This window comes from Lathyrus oleraceus, chromosome 7 (genome assembly GCF_024323335.1).
Source record: "Lathyrus oleraceus cultivar Zhongwan6 chromosome 7, CAAS_Psat_ZW6_1.0, whole genome shotgun sequence".
In the NCBI taxonomy this organism is placed as follows: domain Eukaryota; kingdom Viridiplantae; phylum Streptophyta; class Magnoliopsida; order Fabales; family Fabaceae; genus Lathyrus; species Lathyrus oleraceus.
The window spans coordinates 285226676-285252219 of NC_066585.1; the positions used below are offsets into that span (position 1 = coordinate 285226676).

The 25544-nt window shown below is 36.8% G+C and overlaps 1 protein-coding gene across 1 annotated transcript; it reads right to left on the minus strand.

The window, feature by feature from the left end:
• Positions 1 to 2845: 2845 nt before the first annotated feature.
• On the minus strand, positions 2846 to 4463 carry LOC127101749 (probable cysteine protease RD19B). The gene is made up of 3 exons (XM_051039196.1): positions 3881 to 4463; positions 3682 to 3801; positions 2846 to 3559 (listed from the first exon to the last, which is right to left on the minus strand). Exons 1-3 carry the CDS (start codon positions 4331 to 4333, stop codon positions 3026 to 3028), a joined length of 1107 nt encoding a protein of 368 aa, XP_050895153.1. The 5' UTR covers positions 4334 to 4463; the 3' UTR covers positions 2846 to 3025.
• Between the last annotated feature and the right edge of the window lie 21081 nt (positions 4464 to 25544).

The following is a 25544-nucleotide window of genomic DNA, read 5'->3' on the forward strand; positions in this document are numbered from 1 at the left end:
TAATATTTTTTATAAATACTATTTAATATATTAATACATGTCTAAATTATATAAAATAACACTCAAATATTTAACATAAGAAAAACTAATAGAAAATGAGAAAATTGTGACGTAAAATTAAATATCAATTTAAATATATTAATGTATAATATTTAAAAGATAAAGATTGAATATGATAGAGACACAACATAGTAAAGAGGAAAAAATCAATGTGTTATTTTGGAAAGCGAGAGTATAAATATTAATATTTTTCTAATTTATAGTTTAGCGGGCCTAACAAGCAACTCGTGGCCCATATTAGATAGCGTATTTTTTAAGGCCGAATTAAAAAAACCCTGAAAAGTATGGACTTTAATTTTAAGGTATAAACCTACGATTTTTCGGGTTATGAACTAGTATATTTTGGGAATTTTTTATCTCATCCAATATGGTGGAAAAACACCCTATGAAAAATCGAAATTGCCCCTCAGATTTCGGATATGCATCTCCAGACACACCATACACCATCTTATGACGCACCAAATGAGTGTCACCTCACATTAAAACAAAAATTTATTTCGGAGATGCATCTCCGGGTATTTTCAACAAAATATATTGATATTTTAGCAGCTTAGTGGACATTCCGGAGATGTATCTTCGAAGGTTTGAGGCGAAAATTTGAAATTTATGTGACCTTTGCATGTCTAATATTTTCGGATATGCATCTCCGAAATAACTTGAGAAAACACTCAACTGCCACACAACCATACTTGTTTTCTACTCGAAACCTTACAAAAAATTCTTCCATTCTCAATCTATTCAATCTTGTGTTTCATCACATCAAAGGGAGCAAAAGAAGTTGAAATTCCAGATAAATATCATTTATTTCAAGCCTCATTGCTCACATTAATTTTTTTCAGTCGGAAAACCTTGCGTTTATTCCGAAGATACATTTTCGAAGTTTGTATACGAGAATACATCTTCGGTATCTGTCTGTTTTCATTTTTCCAACTCTATTTATAGTAGTTTCAATTATTGAGTGTTTTGTTGTAATTATTTTCATTAGATATGGTGCACCCCGATGTTTTCCCCAAACATGTTGTGTCTCTAGATGCCAAAGATGTTGTTGTGAAGGCGGTAGATATTGACAACCAATTTAAAAATAAGAAAGAGTTTGAATTTCGTGATCACATGCTTCAATAAATTGGTACGGAGGCCCGATAGTGGCTCGAATGGAAGATGTGCGTTTGTGACAATGATGTGCGAAAGAAGTGTGGAATATAGACATTCTCTCCAAAAATTTAAACAAGATGACACAAGTTCAAGAAAATGCGAGTGTCCCTTTAAGTTGCGTGGTTATATGAAAAGTTAGTCGGTCATCCAATTTCGTGTCGCTTCATGCCGGAAGAGAATGAATGTGTTTCAAACATGACATTAAGTTTGATTCAACCGAAAAATATACTTGCAACTTTGAAACATAAAAGATCCGAAAATGTCTCAAATGTCAAACAAGTTTACAATGTTCGATATCAAACTAATAAGACACTAAGGAGGGATATAACTGAAATACAAGAACTCTTAAAACTGTTGGATGATAACAATTATGTGTCTAGGTACCGAACATGATATGTCGCAAATGTCTCCTCAAGCGTGACACTCACGCGAAAGTTTAAGCTTAATGAGTGCACCTCTTTTGCAGATCTGAAATACGAAATGCATAATCTCCTATTTTACGGAGATAATCGGAAAAATTGTGAAGCTCGAGTACTGTTCACCGTCAATTAACAACGAATGCAAGATTGAGTTTAACAACTATGAGCTCAAGACAGATGCAAATGTAAGGGTTATGTAGAATACATTTTTCCATTTCGAAACAAAAGTTTTGCTCAAGTTGGAAGCGACGATTTCAAGATCGGTCAAAGATATTGTGAAGATGTTGAAGTGTCCACCTGGATATTAAAATGTAATGTTTCATTTTATGTTAAAATTACCTATGTAATGTTGTAATGTTGATTTTATGTTATGAATGATAATTTTATTCTGGTTTCTCCATCTGATTCTGTTGCACATATTTTACCAGCCAGATTCTGAAGATGCATTTTTGGATTTAAAAAAACCAACTACTAGGATGTCAATCAAAATGACATAGATTATGTGTTTATTGAATATCTTCATATATATATATATATATATATATATATATATATATATATATATATATATATTATATATATATATATATATATATATATATATATATATATATATATATATATATATATATGAAGATATATCTATTGAATTTGAGGATATTTTTGTATTTTTATATAAAATACTAGTAATTATAAGATGCACTAAAAAAATTCCATTCATTTATGTGAAACACTTGGTAAAGAACCTCTAGCCTAAACAACCTCTAGTCCTCCTGCCTAATACATAACTTGTACGGTAGTTTATTTTCTATAATTATCATTAATGCGTTTGTTTCAAGTCATTTAGAGACATTGTAAATCTGGTTCGAGGTCTTTGAATCTCCTATTTACTCGAATTATTTCTTATTAGTGGTTACTATGAAGTACCTTTCATATTGGAGTAGTTCTTTTAATTTCCTTTAGTAGCTAAGAAATATTGGTAGAAAATATAAGTTCTTGCTTGTTAGAAGGTTTCAAATTTGTGTATACCATTGTTATTGTCACATATATGCGTTTTAATAAATTAATATGAATAAACAGAGTAAAATTAAAAAAAAACAGTTTCATTAGGAGATCACAATTTAATCCTATTCATCAACTCTAGAATTTTACAATAGATTTGATAACTATTAGTTAGTCAGAAAGACACACTCTTGATATATAATCACAAGACATTTTTGGGTGAGAAGAGCAATTCTTTTCATAAATAATAAGGTTCAGAAACGGTTGTTTACAAATTGTGTAGCTAACAAGCTCCAAGCACGGTTTAAAACAAGACTATGAGGTATTCATGTTTTTACCCAATACATAAAAAAGTAACAAAATGTTTTATACAGACAATAGGTAAAATCAAACTACTGAGTAGTAGTAGCAGTAGTATGAACAGCAGCCACAGTAGAAACCATGGAGTCCACTCCACAAATATTTTTTCCCTGGCAAATCTTGTAGTATCCATTTTCTCCCCAATTCTCTCCCCATGAGTTTTTAATGATCCAATATGGCTTCTCTTTCATCCTAATCGGCGCATACGCTCCAGAACCATATCCAACCAGTAACACTCCATGATCAAGCCTCCTTGAACATACATATGGACATGATACTCCTCCAATATATGTCTGCATAAATACCGCATTTATAGCAACTGCAAGAGGGCCATTTTTCACAAGATTGGCAGCAATCTGGTCTTCATTAAGCGAAACAACACTGAAATTCGCCACTGATGCAGCAATCTTCGTCTTGTCGAATTTGCAGACACCTTTATCAGTTCCAGAATATGGATAGTCTTTCTCTCGCATGACTCCACCAGATTTTAGAATGTACTCAAAAGCACTATTCATCAATCCACCATTGCAACCGGAGTCGCAAGAACCCGCCTCCTCAGGATCACACTGCACATGAGAGTGAATCCAAACCAATTTAGACAACCAAATTCACACATGTATTATAACAATTTCATGAATGAATGATAAGTTATTAAAAGTTTAACATTAATTAGAAAGAGAAAAAAAACCTCATGATCACAATCAACGAGTTGTTGCTCACTAAGACTGACAAGTTCTCCAGTAGCGAGGTAATGAGCACCTTCAAGAGCACCAGTGGTGCTGAAACTCCAACACGATCCACAAGAACCCTAATTCGTAATTACAAAAATCAAAATCAAAATCAAAATCAAAAAATAAATAATAATCATATTTAGAAACAATTAATACCTGATTCTTAACGGCGGTAACTGCTCCTTTCTCTCTCCAATCAAAATCAGCAGGAAGATTATCAGTAGGAAGAATAGGAGCTGGTGTTGCATCAGACGGCAAACTTAACCCTCTCAATCCCAAAACGGAATGCCGGAACTCCCGCGGAGTCAGATCCGAGAAACGCGTAACACCGTGAACCGCCGAAGGATCCATTATCTGATGTCTCTTAGCGCGGTGCAGGTTAGTCTTAAACAAATTGAATCTGTAATCATGCTCATCCTTGGAAGAATAGACCTTCCCGAACCTATGTTTGAATTGATTAAAGTGATACTCTGCTCCCAACCGCACTCCTCCGCCATCGACCACCTGCCGGATTATTGGATCTTCGCCGTCATTCGGTGTCTCGGATGAGAACGCCGTGACGGAGAAGAGGAAAACAATAAACAAGAGAATGAAGGTTCGATGATCCATGACTTGAGGAATGAGGAATGAGGAATGAGGAATGAAGAGAAGGGAGTGGCGTGAGTCTACAATTTATAAACTTTGCAGTTACGAAAAGAAAGGAATTTTAATTTTGAAAATCAAATATTCTCCGTAATTTGTTAGGTTTTGTTATTTTTCATAAGATAGGAAAATAAGAATATTGAATTTGAGTGTCCACTAGCGATTACTTAACAGAAAAGTAAGTTTTATTAACTAATAGATACACGACACGTGGATTTGGGTTTTTATCAAAATTGAAGGACGGTTACAAGAAACTGATGTACATGACACGTGGGTTTGGATTTTCATCAAATTTCAACGACCGTTAGAAAAACAGTTTGTTAAAAAGGACTTTAACTTTGTACTCCATAATCATATTTCTATCCAAATCACATAAACTATTACACATAAGATTTAACTAATATACATGGTTAAATATTTTTTTATTGAAATATTCATGATCAAATAATTATAGTTAGATTTTTAAAAATTATAATTATATTTTTAAATTATTTTTAAACTAACACTATAAATAGTTTTAGTTATAATTATATAGTATTATTTTATTGATAATACAGTAACATTTAACCTTATAATATTAGTAGATAATTTTTTTTTACATTTAGTCAATCATAATCTTTAAACTTTTAAATATATTTATCTTTTATCATGATTACTTTTAAATATCTGATGCATTAATTAAGATATCTTTACTGAGTAAAATTTCATGATAGTTGGCTAAGGATGTGAGTAACTCAAAGTCCATAGTTTAATCTCAAACATCTTTAAAGTAGATTTCACAATTCATAATTTATAATATTATTTGCAATATTTGATACATAATAAGTTAATAGATTTTTTATTTATTTATTTTACCTTTAAAATCTGCAGTAGTTTCATTTTATATTTTTTAAAAAGATTACAAAAGTCCCTGATATATTCGTATAACTCTTTACAAATTTAATAACATAACACCTTTAATAATTCTTTAATGCATACTCGTATAACAAAATCTATAGCTATATTGAAAGTTATTATGATATAGATAATATCTATAAAATTTTATATTAATCAGAAATCATTTGACATGTCAATAAAATACATAAAAACAAAATTTTTACAAAATTTCATAAAAATCATTAATTGTTATCATTCTCGTTAATATATATATATATATATATATATATATATATATATATATATATATATATATATATATATATATAGATATATATATATATATATATATATATATATATATATATATATATATATATATATATATATATATATATATATATCCTCTGGTCATTATTATAAACAACAAAATATTTTTTGATTCATTAAATAATTGATGTATATGATCTAAAATAATGATCAAATACAACATTTATTCAATGAATCTAAAAAAAAATTGTTGCTTATAATATATACATCCTCCAAGAGTAAGTTTTTTTAACTTACTCCAAATCATAGTCTTTGAATTGAATATAATCTAAGGATTAAATTAACATTTTTACTTAATTAACCATTAGATTAGATTCAATTCAAATGTCTTGATTTGGAATAAGTTAAAAAAAACTACTCTTGGAGTAAGTTGATATATATATATATATATATATATATATATATATATATATATATATATATATATATATATATATATATATATATATATATATATATATATATATATATATATATATATATATATATATATATATTGATTCATAGCGACAAGTCAAATTTAGTTTCCTCTAATTTTCTCACTCGAAGTTAAAAAAAAAGTTTCTGATTTGAAAACTAAAAATATGTATATCAACTATTTTGTTTTATTTTCTTCTTTGTCATTTAATCTTTCAAAAACCAATTTTATGATATGAATATTCACATTGTGTCTTTTGTCTTTATAAATTTTCGATAATTTAAAATTTTCACGTTATTTTTATTCCTGAATCATTGATCTTTAGGGGTCTAATGAATGTTGTTTTGGACGATTCATGTGTTTTATATGAATATGTTGAAGTATGTCTTAAAATCTTTGAATGATGATTATGTCCAGGTTGTAGTTGCTTTAGATGTGGATAGTTATAAGAGTGTTGGTGCTCTAGAAGTGTCAAGTTTGAAGACTGGAAAGGGTTATGTCATAAATTCAGGTTGCTCTTATCACATGTGTTCGAGAAAACAATACTTTGAGACATTTAAATTGGAGCAAGGTGGAGTAGTTCTCCTTGGTGATAATAAGGCTTGAAAGGCTCGTGGTATATGTATGGTCAGACTCAAAATGTTCGATGATTGTGAGTTTCTTATTCACAACGTGAGGTATATTCCAGAACACATACGAAATTTGTTCTCCATAAGCATGTTTAATGATCTAAGCTATTGCAATAGAGTTAAACATGTGGTGTTGAAGATTTCACAGGATGAAGTGATCATATCTAAATGGTCTAAAATATGTGGTGTACATATTTTAGAAGGTTCAAATCTTGTTGTTCATTTATTATCAACTAGTGAAGACTTTCATGACAAGAATAAGTTATGTGATTTGAGGTCAAGGCATGATGATTGCCTGAAGGCTGTTTCAAAACATTTTAATGAGTTTTGCAAAAGATAAGAGATAAAAACGCATGTGACCACTGAGTTGTCATTGAATTTATGGGGTAAGGTTGGTGGCAAAGCAACTTACTTGGTTGGTATAAAGTCTCATTAGGGGAAGAAGAGTAATAAACAATGGATTAAGCTTTTGGAAACTATGGCAAAGAAAACTCAATTTGAAGTGGAGTTTCCTACTATGGATACTAGTAGTATTAAGGAAATAGTTACAGAGGCATCTGATTATCATTTGACTCGTGATAAGGTAATAAGGAAGATTATATCATCTCAAAGGGACAATTATGCTAGGCTTGGGTGTTATGCTTTTAATGTGGCTTATTACAAAATTCAGAAACAATGACCTTCAAGGAGGCATTCGAAATTAGGTGGAGTCAATGATGGTTGAAAAACCATTCTTGTAGGCTTCTTAGATTATCTAGGAAAAAAAGGTGATCGGAAACAAGTGGATGCAAGTGGCAAGATCAAAGTTCAAGGGTGGCTTGAACATGATCAAGGTTGTTGAATATTGTTTCAACATGGTAGAAAGCAACAAAGTGGTTAATGGTTAAATTGGCATCATCACAATTTCAAGTCCAGGTGAAGATTGTTAAGTATGTCTTAACACCTATGAGTGATGAAGAGAAATAAAATATGTTTTGAGATTGCCAAAAATAAGCCAAAAAACAGCAAGAATGTCCGGCTCAGGCGGTTCGTAAATATCAGATTTGGTTGGTTCGGTTTGAGGACCCGTTCATTTAATGTTAGAATATTGGATATATATATATATATATATATATATATATATATATATATATATATATATATATATATATATATAATATTAATTTAAAAATAATCTAAATTAATATAAAATACATTATAAGATATTTATAATATTTTATTCTAATAATTAATGGATTGTGTTTTGGATTTTGTTATGAATTTGTTGGATTTTAACAATTATAAATATGTATCTATTTTGTTATTGTATTGTGACAATCTTGAGGACTTTAGAATTAAAGAGAGAAATAAGGGTGTAGATTCTTTTGGAAACATTTAGATTTATATAAGGGGGTCAGAGAATACTTCTAAATATCTTGGGTTTATGTGATTACTATATTGATAGTTTTAGAGATTGGGAAACACTTGGGTAGAAAATAAGGTTTGTTATTAGGAACTTGGAAGACTATTTTCTTGTAACTCATTTATAATTTCTTGTAACAAATTTTAAGGTACAGTGAATTGGAAAGCTAGTTTCTCCCTCAAACGTAGATCATTTAATCGAACTGGCTAAACAAACTTTTTGTGTTTTTTTGTCTTTTTTTTTTTAATTTTCTTCTGCCAAGTTTATTCAATGTCTTATTGCATTGAAAATTATTATTGTTGAAAGTCATTTATTTTGGTTGTTATTGTTCTTTGTCTCACACATCAATCTTATTGGTGTGATTTAATTCTGAATACTTATTTGGAAGTGGCTTTAATTATTCTATCAATTTCACAATAGAATATACATATAAATTTTAGGGATTGTTCACTACACTCCATATCTTACTCACCTACCCTGGATTTTTTTTAAATTCCCCTAAAATTTGGATTTTGGAATTCAAACACACCAAAACACATGTCAAATACAAGTAAAAAAATCTGGACTTTATAACCCAATACACCACATCAAATCCAACCCCTAAACCACAACCAAATCAAAGTTAAATATATGTCTAAATTTCAAAATACGGAATCAACTTATGAATTTCAAAAATTGAAAAGTTTCATTTAAGTACTTACACCTTATCTTCCCATCTTCTTTCCTTTCAATTTGAAATAACAACAAAAAACCTGTGTAGAAAAGAGCTCTCACTAATGTCTACTCTTGTTCCAACATTGTTCCAATGTTTCTCTCAAGTTATACTCGTGTTTATTCAAACCTAGGATCTTCATCAACTTCTACTCATCTTCATTCAGGCTAAGCAAACTCATTTCTCACATTTATTAAGTTTCTCATATCCTTATATTTTTATTATTTGTGATGAGTGCAAGGAATAATATGTTATAGTTATGCTATATCAAGAAACATCTAATAGAAATGTACAAGTTGTTTGGTCTTAATAAGATTTGGTATGAATTTGAGACATTTGAGGGTTATGGTACATGAATGAATGAATTCTACTCTTGTGCGTTTAGTCCAAATTTTGAAATTCAGACCCTTTGTACGGATAACAAAATTCATATTTCTCTATTTTTTAATTTTGTTTGCTAATACTTTTTTTTTCACTTCTTTGATTTTGACATGCTTTTTCTTGTTTGATTATAGAAAATTGGCTGATGAACAATGGTCGAGTGACCCAACATGCTTCAGTACAAAGGGAGAAAGTTAGATATTCGCAATTTGCAGTTTAAGAATCTTCGTGTACTGCTAAAGGATTGTTTTCCCGGTTCATGTATCTCTAGCTCATGATGAAACACCCATTGCTTCTGTTTATGATGATGTACATTGACATGATTTACATCCACCAATTGGACCTGATGTTGTCGCAGTTCCTAGTTTTTCATAAGGCCCTAAAGACACTTCACCACTTCTTCTATATGCACACCATGTTGTTGTTTAAATGTGGAAGGGATATGTACCATAAATGTTTAATTACTTTTTTAAACATTTATTTTATACTAATAGAAGTGTATGACATTTATGCATTTGTTTTTGCAGTACTTTGACACGTTGAAATGTAAAAACCATGGTAGGAAGATATCAAAGATGTCACAGCCTGATGAACCATGGTTTCAAGAAGGAGCTATCTGGGTTGAAGAACTTCAGTAGGACTGGATATGGTTATATTAGCCATGGTCCATTATCTGAATTTATATAGAGATGGCACACAAAGACGTCATAATTTCATCTTCTGGCCGATTATACGACTATTACCCTTGATGATGTATAATGCCCCTACATCTTCCAATCATAGAAATATTTTTGGATCACTCTAGAATTAGAAAACCTGAGACCTTTGACCTGATGGTGACACAATTAGGGGATGATCTAGGTAAAACCCAAGGGGAGATAGAGGAAATCATGCTAGATTGTCATTATTATCAAAAGAATATATTAACCATCTGAATGTAGTTGTGGATGTTGTGGGTGATGAGGCACATGTTACATATCATAGAGTATGTGCATTTATGACATACTTCTTGATATTAGTTGGCACGTGCATATTCATGGACAAAAGTGTGACTTACGTCTATGTTCTCTACATTAAATAATTCACGTACTTGAAGAGGATTCACGAGTACAATTAAGGGGAATCTTGTTTGGTGTACCTCTACTCCAAGTTATATAAAGGTAGTTTATGGAAGACGAGACATATGGGAAGAAACAACTGTCTATTTCATGTAATTTATTTACACAATTATAAATATTAATTTCATAATACTTGTGCTACACACTTAGTGATATTTCATTTGAACTATTTCCAAGCATGCATCTTCCAACATTTTCTAGGTATCATTGTGTGGGAGTATGTTAAAGACTTCTTTAAGGATTTGCCACATGTGTGGTCGATTATCACATTTAAGGATAATCTAGAAACTGAGTTGTACAAGATTTCTCTTGATCGCATCATGACGGGTGATATACGTTCCACACTGTATGGTAAGCATTATCAGACAGAACCGTTAAAGTGATATCCTGGTACTCTAGATGACTGGCTTGTGGGTCTAGACTTATGTACCTGCATCTATCTAAGCAAGTATTGCAAAAATTTGGGTATTTGCAAGGACCTCACATTGTTGCTCATATGATTGTCCACCGCAGAGATTATGATGCGATATTTATAGACTACCATGGGTATCTAGTTCTAGAGAATGTATATCGTGTGCCTGATCTTTTTCTATGGAGTACATTATAGGAGTACATATAATGGATTTATAGAATGTTCCATCTTTACATGATACCATAGCTATAATGAGATTCCCTAGTTTAGCTCATCAAGAGTTACTAGAAGAGGATCAGACAAGGGCGGACCATGCCTTTAATGTATTATCAATATGTCACTTTATTGTTGATATTGAGAGAGTGGTCATAACTATATTAGAGTTTCAAGAAGGAACTTCTTAGAAGGTCACTCTATAGAAAATCTTAGCATATGCTTGACATGCCTTGTAGTATAGGAGGAAAATGAGGAATAAGGGCGTTACATATACACAATAGTTATATTTTTATTTGTATTTTGTAAACAATTTGAAAACTTGTATGGTTTATTATATTTAGTGAATGATTGATGTATGGTTTATGAATGAGTTATGGAAAATAAATTTTAGTTATGAGTAACTTATGTGTATGGTTTATTGTGTGAACAATGTATGCGTTGTCAAATGATATGAAAATTTCTTCCTAGTTACTGTCAAGGGGTTCATAATATTATCCAGGGGTTTGTCTGGATTTTGAAATTCGAATCCACCCCATTGTTCTAAAATGAAGACCAAGATAATGCGTAAAATAATGTTTATGGGTGTGTTTGGATTTTGAAATCCATATTCACCCTCATACAATCAATATTGTTCTTGAGGTTAATCCAAAGATTGAAATTTGGATACTTTTTTTAATAGATGTGGGTGTTTGTCTCATAATCCTCACACCTTACGGTTATAACCATGGGGTCATTATCATGTGGGTGGATACATGAAGAGTCCATCTCATAGAAGGTGATATTAGATTCCAGGGATTCCATCTCTCCCAACTCAGAACTAGTGGGCGAACCTTCATGGTTAGGATTTGGCCAGCGTACCTTCTATAGACAGAGCTAGTCACCCTTCCCCAAATAAATCCTCATGCAATTGTATTAAAGGTGTGGCATATGGTTTTATATTCTCCCTTTACTCGGTTCCTTGTCCTTTTTGTAGTTGGAACTCCCATAAGCATCTTACACTTAAGAGTTGGATCCGTTTGGTATTTGGGTGGCGTCACCCCAGACATATTTCTTTAGATGGTCTTCTTGGATGATGCGTTTTATCCCCTTCTTAAGTTGATAACAATCTTCAGCATGGTGCCCCTTGACCTTGTGAAATCTTCTCCACCTACTAGGCTTAAGCCCCGTGACATATGACTTAGGAGCTGGTGGTTGTGGAATTTTATGCATGTGAAGGACTCACGCCATATTCGTTCATGGTGGGTATTCAAAGTCGGGAAGCTCTCTGCATATTTTTAGCTTCGGTTGAATGTTGCTTTATCTCTAATGGGCGTGGTGTATTGATTATTCTATGACTTCTATTGGGTTACCAGGGGTACGTTCTTTAACATCTTTAGCCTTCTTTTCAGCATTGCTTTCCTCTCCCTTTATATATAATTTTTCCTATGTCACCACCTTATCAAAGGAATCCACAAGCCTATGGGCAAGGGATTCATTAAAATGTCCTAACCTTAGCCCATTTTCAAATGCTCCTACAAACATTTTGTGGTTGGGATGGACGACCTTGGTTGTCACCTCATTGAAATGGGCAAGATACTTTCTCAGAGGTTGATAAAAACCTTGACGAATGTTGAAAAGGAAGGTGGCATACATCTTTTTTTTTCCTGCTTGCTTCAAACTGATGAACTAGTTTCTTCATACGGTTTTGGTAGCTAGTGAATGAGAGTAGAGGCAGACCCATGTACCACCTTCAGGATTCATCTCTAAAGGTTCCAAAGAGAAACTTGCATTCCATGGAATAAAAAGATCCAATAATCTACATTTGTTTGTTGATGGAGGCGACATGCTCGTATGGGTCATTCCACCCATCAGACTTGGCCAACCAGGGCCGCTTGAACTTTTTTGGCACCAGCGCCCCCCATATCTCACCTGAGAGAGGTTGGGGGTCTAGGTTTTCAATTTCTTCTAAAGGGTCAACCTCATTCTATCATTGTTTGATATGGATTATCCTCAAGGTTTGATTATGATGGTGTAATTCGTCGATGGTAATCCGCATCTCGGCCATGACATTATCTTCGTTGTCAAAGTCGCTACTGCCACACCCTAAATTTTCCCCATAAGATTTTGCACTTGTTAATTACATATGCATATTCACCATGCCATGACCATTTAATATGGTTATTAAAATCCACTTGCATCACAAGCTTAATATTGAGTCATGTGTTACTTTGGAATAAATAGTATAGTTTTCTTTTGCATCTTGCATTGTTTCCTTGGTTTTACACCATGAGACCTTGGACATTGGATCCTCATCATTAGTATGGTTAATTATTCTAAAATTTGAAAAAATAATGTGATTGAAGCTTAAGCTTACAATTCCTTTGTTTATTTTTAAATTAACCAAGCTTTGATTAGAGCACATCCTTTGTAGAGTCAATTAGTCTTTTAAGCTTAAGAGTTTTAAAGAGAATATTGATTTTTATTCTTTATAAAGAACCATGTCATTTATTATGATATGTCATCATCATCACATATATTGATATTTTTAAAATACCAAAAAAACACATTTTGCATTCCACATAAAATAAAGTAACAAGTTTTTTTTCATCATCTACCTACACACATATACATTACATTAAATATTAAAATTAAGCTTTTATTAATGAAATAAAGAGAGTGGGTTGTTTGACACAACTTCGTGTTCCCTTTCAGCCATGTCAGCATCCTCATCTCAAAACACCAACATGTCGTCTTCTTCATGTCACCACCATCAAGCATTACATCCATACTGTCATACCCCAAAATTTGCCCGTCGATATTTCAAAGCATTCCTTAAGACCCTCTGACTTGTTCTGCAAGGCGCTGATATCAAATGGACAAAAACTCAGCTCACAACAGGCCCAGTCCAAAGGCGGCCCAAAATAGCTTGCTCGCTAGGCGAGCAGTCCCTTCGCCTAGCGAACATTTCATCATGCCACTCGCCCAGCGAAGCATCAGATCCAGAAAAAAGGCCCAAACCTAGCTTGCTCGCTAGGCGAGCAATTCCTTCGCCTAGCGAAGCTTGCGAAAATCTGAAGTTTTAGACCTCATCTTAAGCCCATTAGGTCACCACCTCTACTACTATAAATATCAGCTCCTCAGCTACGAAAAATACACAGACTCAGAAGGAGAAACACAGAAACCCTGCTGATCCAGAGAATTCGGAAGACAGAAACCCTGAAGGCCGCTCACCCGCCTCGAAGCTACCACCGCCCAGCTCTATCTGATACCTAGAGTGATCAGTTCAACATAGCAATTGCAAACAGGTTTGCGTATTATCGCTGTTATATGGCTTCCAATTGATAACCGTTACCTACATAATGCATCATGATTAAATTTTGATATGTAACCTGATTTCACATGCAAATTTAAGTATGCTTGAACATCATGAATGATATCCATGCTGTGCCTGTAATTTAATGTTATAATTCAAGGTTCCGGAGACGGTACGATTGCCAAAATTCAAAATCTGTGGCCGCTCGCTAGCACATCGCTAAGCGAGCCTGGAGCGAATATTCGCTAAGCCTTCGCTAGGCGAAGCAGAGGCGAACGTACCAGTAGCTGTTCTCATGTTTCGTTTTATGTTTGTCTTATTGTAATCATGCATTATTTGGCCTTGTGACTATTGTGTTCATGCTGTAGTGCAATTCTCAATTGCACTTTAACTTGGTATTCTCACTCGTGTGTTTAATTTGTGTTAAAGCTCGCATATTCTCAAGGAAGTGGTTGGCTAGGTACTCCACTTTATGTGTGGGAGACTTGCATGGAGATGGATTCCAAATTATTTCATTTTAATGCGAAGATTCATATTGATTGCCTAACCAATTTTAATGTATTGATTCTTAATGTATCGGTTTTAATGTAACGATTTAATGCGGAATCATCATAATTACCTAATGAACTTAAAATATGGACTTTAAATGAATAATATCGGACCTCTCTTTATTACCCCACGATTACGTAATACGGTCATGTCCCGCGAATGTGGGGATACACTTAGCAATGGCCGGCCCTTCGATTGAATCATCATAAAATAAATCATGGTCCCTCGGATGTTGCCTTCGAAAGTACGATTTTGTCCCTCGATGTCCCTTCGGTGTAGCCTACGGTTAAATGATGATAGTCCCTTCGAATGCTAAGATATCCTCACAACTGTTGCCTTCAATGACCTATCGATGACCCTACGATGACCCTCCTACATCCCCGGGATAAAACTACTTACTTCTCAATAGTAAGGACAGTTTTACCCTCATAAGGATAGGAAATGCCCGGAAAGACCTCGGACAGGTATAACCCTTAATTGCTCATTCATAACCTAAAATACTTTTCGCACCTCACACATTTCCAAACTATTTTTCTAAACTATTTTCAAAACTAAACGAGATAACCACTTTGTATACATTCATTCAAGAATCATTACAAAGTTAAATTCTCCTTTTTCAAAACATTTCCTACACATTTCTCAACCACTTTTTTTCAAACTAGAAAAACATAAATGATTGAGCAATTAAGAGCCCATGGATAACCATGGATACAAAGGGTGCTAACACCTTCCCTTTGTATAATGTACCTCCCGAACCTAAGAATCTAAATTAAGGTCTTTCCTGTTCTTTTACACCTTTCCTTATTGGATAAAAGAAAAGTCGGTGGCGACTCTTGCTAACCGCGACATTGCGATTAAAAACACACAAAAAGTCAGTTCACCGTATGACAGAACTGGCGACTCTGCTGGGGACACTTTAAAAAGAGAGGTTACCTTAAAAAACAAGATCACTTATTTAAAATTGTCTGATTTACTTTTAAGGGATTGCTTGGGTATTCTTGAGTGAAAGATCCTACACCCGGATCTAGTGTACCTTAGGTAAGTAGCAATAGATCATCGCGACTATCCGGCGTATACTGGAATGGTTAAAATGATGGCTACGGTTAATGTGACATTTTGGTTGTCCTGATGTTCCTCATGTTCACTTGAGAAAAAATTTGGCTTCCGTGTGGTGTCACCAAAGCATTAACCAGACCTTTAGAACCCTAATTGACTCATCCTGGCCATTAGAAAGTAGTGAGATAACTGACTTCGGTTCCGACTGGGGTTGGTTGAGACTCGATACTACACTCTTTGAGATTGGACTTTAGGGAAGCTTTGGTCAACCACTTGGTGTTGCACTGAAGTGGACTTAAGGAAAGGTCAATGATTTGAGATCCTTCTAGAACCCGGTTACTATTCTAGGACAGGTTGAACCAACCAAACTTCAGTGGGGAGGGTACTTACCTATGGAACTCATGCAAGCCTTAAAACCTAGGAATGATGGTTGTGTGACTTGCTTGTGCTTGTTGTTTACTTAACATCATAACATCATAATATCATGACATCATAACATCATGCATTGTACTAACCACTTCGAGGACTTAGGGATTTAACTTTTCTCTATTTCATAAAAAACAAAAAAACAAAAAAAAGAAGGAGTTTTATGCAAAGTTAAATTCCAAAAGTCCTTGAAAACATTTCATACATTGCATAGCATAACATTGCATAACAGGTACTCTAAAGGGATCAGTGTTCTCACGGTTTTCCTCCAAACAGAAAAATGGATCTCGAACAAACTGTCAAAGATCTCCGGGCTCAGAATACCCAAATCCAGGAGATGATCTTGAACTTATCCAAGGGGCAGGAGGAACTGAAGGCTTTCTTGCTCGAGAAGAAGAAAGACCAGAAACCTGTGAGTTACATTAACCCAGGAAGAAGGCTTAAAAGACAGGCCGCGAGAGTCAAGTTTGGAATTCCGAAGGATCAAGAAGAGGAAACAGAGACAGATTCAGAAGATGAGAATGCCAATCCTTTCAACCCTGAGGACGACGATGAAGATTATGAGAATGAACAGTACTCTCCAAGAGATGGCAAGTACAAGTTGCTAGAAGAACGTATGCTAGCTATGGAGGCTCAGAAGGCGCCCGGTCTGGATTTCGAAAGCTTGGGTCTGGTCTCTGATGTAGTTATTCCCCGCAAATTCAAAGTCCCCGCTTTCACCAAGTATGATGGGGCATCTTGTCCTCAGATGCATCTGAGAGCTTATGTGAGAAAAATTCAGCCGTATACCACTGATAGGAAACTATGGATCCATTTCTTCCAAGAAAGTCTGTCTGGCACACAGTTGGAATGGTATTATCAGCTCGAGAGCTCTGACATCCGCACCTGGACTGATTTAGCGACAGCTTTCTACAAGCACTACCAGTATAACTCTGAATTAGCGCCTACCCGGCTACAGTTGCAGAATATGACTATGGGATCTAAAGAAAGCTTCAAAGGATATGCTCAAAAATGGAGAGATTTGGCTGGCAGAGTCAAACCCCCTATGACGGATCGAGAATTAGTGGACATGTTCATGAGCACACTGACTGGCCCATTCTACAGCCATCTATTAAGGAGTTCTTCATTGGGTTTCACTGAACTTATATTAACAGGTGAACATGTTGAAAGCGGCATTCGAAGTAGAAAGATACAGATGGCTACCGCTGATCCTCCGGAGACTCCTAATGTCATCATTGCTCCTCCGTCTAACCATGACGAGACTGTTAATGCTGTAGAAGATGATGATAACGATTATGACTTGGATAGCTGGATTTTCCCAACAATTGGTGACGGACTCAATAATTGGAAGGCTGAAGACACTATCCCGACTTCCTTTAGTCGAGAGTAATTGTTATTGCTATTTTAGCATTTTAAAGCATTGTGTCTATGCCCGGGGCACAATAGCTAATTTTTCAAGGGTTTTGTCATTTTCATAAGCATATTCATATTCAATAAATCAATGGACTTTTTGCATTCAAATGTTGTGCTCTTTATCTTTCATGTCGTCTTTCAAACAAGCTATGCTTTCTTACACACACTCACGTAACAAATTGCAGATCCGTATCCACTCTGGATCCTATTGATAATAATTCCGCTACTGTTCATTATGACTGTGAAAATCTAATCTACCAAGCCGAAGATGGAAGTGAGGAAGATTGTGAAGTCCCTGGAGAGCTTGCCAGACTATTACTGCAAGAGGAAAGGACTATACAGCCGCATGAAGAGTCCCTCGAAATTGTAAATCTGGGTACTGAGATAGACAGAAAAGAAGTCAAAATAGGAGCATATTTGGAAAACAGTGTCAAAGAAAGATTGATTCGAATGTTACATGACTTTGTAGAGGTTTTCGCTTGGTCTTATGAAGACATGCCAGGATTGGATACTGACATAGTAATGCATCGGCTGCCTACGAAGGAAGACTGCCGTCCTGTCAAGCAAAAGGTTCGCCGCATGCGTCCTGAAATGTCTGAGAAAATCAAAGCCGAGGTTATGAAACAATTCAATGCCGGTTTCCTAGCCGTTACTTCTTATCCTCAATGGGTTGCTAATGTGGTGCCAGTGCCAAAGAAGGATGGTAAGGTGCGAATGCGCATAGATTACAGAGATTTGAATAAAGCGAGTCCCAAAGATGACTTTCCACTCCCGCACATTGATGTTCTGGTAGATAACACCGCTCAACACAAAGTATTCTCATTCATGGATGGATTCTCGGGTTATAATCAGATTAAGATGGCACCTGAGGACATGGAGAAAACTACGTTTGTGACGCAATGGGGCACTTTCTGTTACAAAGTAATGCCATTCGGTCTAAAGAACGCCGGGGCAACGTACCAGCGTGCTATGGTGGTTTTGTTCCACGATATGATTCATCATGAGATAGAAGTATATGTGGATGACATGATAGCTAGATCTCCTACTGAAGAGGAACATCTCGATCATTTGTACAAACTGTTCGAGAGGTTGAAGAAGTACAAGTTGAGATTGAATCCGAACAAATGCACTTTTGGAGTAAGATCCGGTAAACTCTTGGGCTTTATTGTCAGTGGTAAAGGAATTGAGGTTGACCCGGCTAAAGTGAAGGCTATTCAAGAAATGCCAGTTCCCCGTACGGAGAAAGAGGTCAGAGGTTTCTTGGGACGCTTGAACTACATTGCCCGATTTATCTCCCACTTGACCGCTACCTGTAAACCCATCTTCAAATTACTGAGGAAGAATCAAGAGACGGTATGGAATGACGAATGCCAAGAAGCCTTTGACAAAATCAAGAAATATCTCCAGGAACCTCCAATTCTGATACCACCAGTCGAAGGAAGACCTCTAATCATGTATTTGACCGTGTTAGAAAGTTCAATGGGGTGCGTATTGGGGCAACATGACGAGTCTGGTCGAAAAGAGCATGCCATATACTACCTGAGCAAAAAGTTTACCGACTGTGAAACAAGATATTCACTGCTCGAGAGAACTTGCTGTGCTTTGGCCTGGGCTGCTCGCCGACTAAGACAGTATATGTTGAATCATACCACTTTGTTGATTTCTAGGATGGATCCCATCAAATACATGTTCGAGAAGCCTGCCCTCTCCGGAAGAATAGCGAGATGGCAGATGATCTTAACAGAGTACGATATCCAGTACACTACCCAGAAAGCAATCAAAGGAAGCGTGCTAGCTGATCATTTGGCTCATCAAGCGGTGGACGATTACCAATCTATGAATTTTGAATTCCCAGATGAGGATGTCATGCTTGTTACTGATAATGAAAAACCTAAACCAGATGAAGGACCCGAATGGGGATCCCGATGGACTATGGTCTTTGATGGATCTTCTAATGCATTGGGCCATGGTGTTGGGGTTGTACTCATTTCTCCCGAGGGTTACCATACGCCTTTCACAGCTAGACTATGTTTTCATTGTACCAATAATATGGCTGAGTATGAAGCATGTATTTTTGGACTCAAAGCTGCTATAGATTGGCGAATCAAGTTTTTGAGTGTGTACGGAGACTCAGCATTAGTAATCAGTCAGATCAAAGGAGAATGGGATACTAAACATCCAAATCTCATCCCTTATCGAGAGCAGGTAATGACGTTAATCCCATACTTTGAAGAGATTACATTTGAACATATTCCACGAGAAGAGAATCAGTTGGCAGACGCATTAGCTACCATGTCATCTATGTTCAGAGTCAGATGGGACGGTGAAGCTCCCAGGATTACCATTGAGCGACTAGATGAACCGGCATACTGTTGTGAACTTAACACTGAGGGAGTACGGGAAAAACCTTGGTTCCACGACGTAAAAAGATATTTAGAAGCTCAGGAATACCCTGAAGGGGCATCCATCAATGACAGGAAATTCCTGAGGAAGTTCTCCGCTAAATTCTTTCTGAGTAATGGAGTGTTATACAAACGTAATCATGATTCGACTTTGCTTCGCTGTGTGGATAAAAAGGAAGCAGAAAAGATTATGGGAGATATGCACGACGGTATTTTCGGGACTCATTCTAGTGGGCATACGATGGCCAAGAAGATTCTGAGATCAGGGTATTATTGGTCTACCATGGAAGCTGATTGCCACCATCACTCCAGAACCTGTCACAAGTGCCAGATATATGCGGATAAAGTACATGCACCTCCTGCTCCATTGAACGTGTTGACCGCACCTTGGCCCTTTGCAATGTGGGGCATTGATATGATTGGGGAGATTAAACCTACTGCTTCTAATGGACATCGCTTCATCCTTGTCGCTATTGATTACTTTACAAAGTGGGTAGAGGCCGCCTCATTTGCTTCTGTCACCAAGAATGTGGTGGCACGATTCATCAGGAGTAATCTCATTTGTCGGTATGGCATCCCTGAAAGAATTATCACTGACAATGGTACTAATTTGAACAACAAGATGATCACTGAACTCTGCACACAGTTCAATGTAAAACACCATAACTCTTCTCCGTACCGACCAAAGATGAATGGCGCTGTAGAAGCTGCTAATAAGAATATCAAGAAGATCATACAAAAGATGACGGTGACGTACAAAGACTGACATGAGATGTTACCGTTTGCTCTTCACGGTTATTGCACTTCAGTACGCACTTCGACAGGAGCAACTCCTTTCTCTTTAGTCTACGGAATGGAAGCCGTCTTACCAGTGGAAGTTCAGATTCCCTCTCTAAGAATCATGCAAGAGGCGGGCTTAGATGAAGATGAATGGATTCAGACTCGACTCGATCAGATAAACTTGATTGATGAGAAGAGACTTGCGGCTGTTTGTCATGGACAGATATATCAGAAGCGCATGACTCAGGCATTTAACAAAAGAGTCAAGAGACAGATGTATCAAATTGGCGACTTGGTGATAAAGCGTATCATTCTACGACAAGGTGATCCCAGAGGCAAGTGGACTCCCACATACGAAGGACCATTTGTGGTTAAGAAAGTATTCTCCGGTGGAGCCATGATACTCGCTACAATGGATGGCGAAGACTTCCCGCATCCTGTGAACGCGGACATAGTTAAAAAATACTACGCATGAAAAAAGACCCGCTAGGTCGACGTACCTAGGCAAAAGTAAGGGCATCCCGGCGAACCAAAAGGGTTCGGGCAAAAATTAGGGATAAACATATACAAATGTACACCCGGCAAGTCGAAAACCTGAAAAGGCGGCTTGGGCAAAAAGGGGTATCCCGGTGGACTGAAAACCTGAAAAGGCGGTCCAGGCAAAAATTAGGGATTAAAGCGTATGACTATGTCCCGTTCTCTGTCAGCTTCATCCAAGTTCAAGGGACTGAACAAGCCAATCGCCTCTATCTGACAGCAGGAGATGAGATGCTTGAAGACATGATGACAGTAGTGGAATTAAAATCAATAGGACTTTTTCTGCATAGCTTCTCTTTATTTGCCTGACGATTTCCTCTTACTAGGATTTCTGTCTCCTTGTACACAAATTGCCTGTTTACAGGCCCTCTTTCAAAATCAATACAATTTTCCAAAAAAATGCTTTCGTTTTACTTTTCTGTTCTGTTTGCATAAACGTCCATTGATTTACTTTGAATTGATATAAGTGTTTGAATATGATTAATGTTTATCAAAAATACATGTCTAAAATGGAAATAGCAATTACTACGAGACTACAGGACCGAGGAGAAGGTCTAACCACGCTTTCCAAGGAGTCTGTTGCTAATTCGATTCCCCGGCAACGCCAATTATTCCCCAGAAGAGGTCGGCACCGCCATACCGAAAGGTCATCTCTTCCATCCCCATCCAGGCTCTGTTGAGTGTTTCCATCGTCAGACAGAAATCAAGTATCCCCCAGCCGAGACAGGGTCATCAGTACCAATGTCTCCGACCAGCAGACGGAGATTTATCTCCCCAGTAGTGCCCCCTGGAAGAATGATTCAGACGCCTAATGCATTCATTACATCATTTCACATACCTATATACAATTTTCATTCCGCATCATATACATGCATCCAATACTCGCATTTGTTCCAGACGCGTAATTCACTCATCGTATCATTTCACAGCGCACGCCTGCATACAACATTTGCGTCTCATGCATCATGACATAGCACGAAGCTAACTTTATTTTTCAGGTTAATTGTCCTCTTGATACAATCAACACAAAGGTCCATTCAGACAGACATCTGTGTCAACCACATTCAGGATTCAGCTACATCTTTCAGATATACTCCATGTCAACATTCATTCTGACATCTTCCTAATGGTGGCATCTCTAAGCCCACCCCAGATATTCACTGCAAATACAACAAATATTATCAGATACAGCCTAACGTACGGTTCATTCTGATTCAGCCCAACATATGACTCCTTCAGCTCGGATACGATCTAACGTACGATCCATTCTGGCTTTCAACAACTCCAATACGGTCTAACGTACGACCCATTTGGACCTTCAAATACTCAGATGCTACCTTCGGACAGGTACATTTCTGAATAGTAGTCTAGCATACGGCTATTCCCTTACTCAGATGCTACCTTCGGACAGGTACATTTCTGAATGGTAGTCCGGTATACGGCTACTCCCTTACTCAGATGCTACCTTCGGACAGGTACATTTCTGAATGGTAGTCCGGTACACGGCTACTCCCTTACTCAGATGCTACCTTCGGACAGGTACATTTCTGAATAGTAGTCTAGCATACGGCTACTCCCTTACTCAGATGCTACCTTCGGACAGGTACATTTCTGAATGGTAGTCCGGTATACGGCTACTCCCTTACTCAGATGCTACCTTCGGACAGGTACATTTCTGAATGGTAGTCCGGTACACGGCTACTCCCTTACTCAGATGCTACCTTCGGACAGGTACATTTCTGAATGGTAGTCCGGTATACGGCTACTCCCTTACTCAGATGCTACCTTCGGACAGGTACATTTCTGAATGGTAGTCTAGTATACGGCTACTCCCTTACTCAGATGCTACCTTCGGACAGGTACATTTCTGAATGGTAGGCTAGTATGCGATTACTCCCTTTTCAGCAGATTCAGCCTAACGGACGGTTCATTCTGCTCAGATGTGGTTTAATGTACGATCAAGTTAGACCTTCATCCCCTCAGATGCTACCTTCGGACAGGTACATTTCTGAATGGTAGTCTAGTGCGCGACTACTCCCTTTAAAGCAGATACAGCCTAACGGACGGCTCATTCTGTTACTCAGATGCTACCTTCGGACAGGTACATTTCTGACCCCTCATCCCCAGCAGTATATAGCATACTCTGGCTCCCCAACGAAGTCAACAGCATGATGGATGATTCACTATATGGTTTAGCGTATGACCCGGTATGACACCTCATCATCCAACTACCTGGATGGCACCTTTAAACCCATCCCCATCAAGACTAATGGACAAGCGCAAATTTTTGGGGCATTCTAGTGTTCAATAATCTTTCACCTCCAGACCACGAACGGCGCATACCATTCTACCCTCTCGGTTCAAGAATATTGAACAGGGGCAGCTGTCATACCCCAAAATTTGCCCGTCGATATTTCAAAGTATTCCTTAAGACCCTCTGACTTGTTCTGCAAGGCGCTGATATCAAATGGACAAAAACTCAGCTCACAACAGGCCCAGTCCAAAGGCGGCCCAAAATAGCTTGCTCGCTAGGCGAGCAGTCCCTTCGCCTAGCGAACATTTCATCATGCCACTCGCCCAGCAAAGCATCAGATCCAGAAAAAAGGCCCAGACCTAGCTTGCTCGCTAGGCGAGCAATTCCTTCGCCTAGCGAAGCTTGCGAAAATCTGAAGTTTTAGACCTCATCTTAAGCCCATTAGGTCACCACCTCTACTACTATAAATATCAGCTCCTCAGCTACGAAAAATACACAGACTCAGAAGGAGAAACACAGAAACCCTGCTGATCCAGAGAATTCGGAAGACGGAAACCCTGAAGGCCGCTCACCCGCCTCGAAGCTACCACCGCCCAGCTCTATCCGATACCTAGAGTGATCAGTTCAACATAGCAATTGCAAACAGGTTTGCGTATTATCGCTGTTATATGGCTTCCAATTGATAACCGTTACCTACATAATGCATCATGATTAAATTTTGATATGTAACCTGATTTCACATGCAAATTTAAGTATGCTTGAACATCATGAATGATATCCATGCTGTGCCTGTAATTTAATGTTATAATTCAAGGTTCCGGAGACGGTACGATTGCCAAAATTCAAAATCTGTGGCCGCTCGCTAGCACATCGCTAAGCGAGCCTGGAGCGAATACTCGCTAAGCCTTCGCTAGGCGAAGCAGAGGCGAACGTACCAGTAGCTGTTCTCATGTTTCGTTTTATGTTTGTCTTATTGTAATCATGCATTATTTGGCCTTGTGACTATTGTGTTCATGCTGTAGTGCAATTCTCAATTGCACTTTAACTTGGTATTCTCACTCATGTGTTTAATTTGTGTTAAAGCTCGCATATTCTCAAGGAAGTGGTTGGCTAGGTACTCCACTTTATGTGTGGGAGACTTGCATGGAGATGGATTCCAAATTATTTCATTTTAATGCGAAGATTCATATTGATTGCCTAACCAATTTTAATGTATTGATTCTTAATGTATCGGTTTTAATGTAACGATTTAATGCGGAATCATCATAATTACCTAATGAACTTAAAATATGGACTTTAAATGAATAATATCGGACCTCTCTTTATTACCCCACGATTACGTAATACGGTCATGTCCCGCGAATGTGGGGATACACTTAGCAATGGCCGGCCCTTCGATTGAATCATCATAAAATAAATCATGGTCCCTCGGATGTTGCCTTCGAAAGTACGATTTTGTCCCTCGATGTCCCTTCGGTGTAGCCTACGGTTAAATGATGATAGTCCCTTCGAATGCTAAGATATCCTCACAACTGTTGCCTTCAATGACCTATCGATGACCCTACGATGACCCTTCTACATCCCCGGGATAAAACTACTTACTTCTCAATAGTAAGGACAGTTTTACCCTCATAAGGATAGGAAATGCCCGGAAAGACCTCGGACAGGTATAACCCTTAATTGCTCATTCATAACCTAAAATACTTTTCGCACCTCACACATTTCCAAACTATTTTTCTAAACTATTTTCAAAACTAAACGAGATAACCACTTTGTATACATTCATTCAAGAATCATTACAAAGTTAAATTCTCCTTTTTCAAAACATTTCCTACACATTTCTCAACCACTTTTTTTCAAACTAGAAAAACATAAATGATTGAGCAATTAAGAGCCCATGGATAACCATGGATACAAAGGGTGCTAACACCTTCCCTTTGTATAATGTACCTCCCGAACCTAAGAATCTAAATTA

Excerpts from the sequence above, each read along its gene's own strand:
- LOC127101749 (XM_051039196.1), bottom strand. The coding sequence starts at position 4,333 with ATGGATCATCGAACCTTCATTCTCTTGTTTATTGTTTTCCTCTTCTCC. Across the intron at positions 3,802-3,880 it reads TTACCGCCGTTAAGAATCAG|GGTTCTTGTGGATCGTGTTG; the intron begins GTATTAATTGTT and ends ATTACGAATTAG. Across the intron at positions 3,560-3,681 it reads TCGTTGATTGTGATCATGAG|TGTGATCCTGAGGAGGCGGG; the intron begins GTTTTTTTTCTC and ends TCTCATGTGCAG.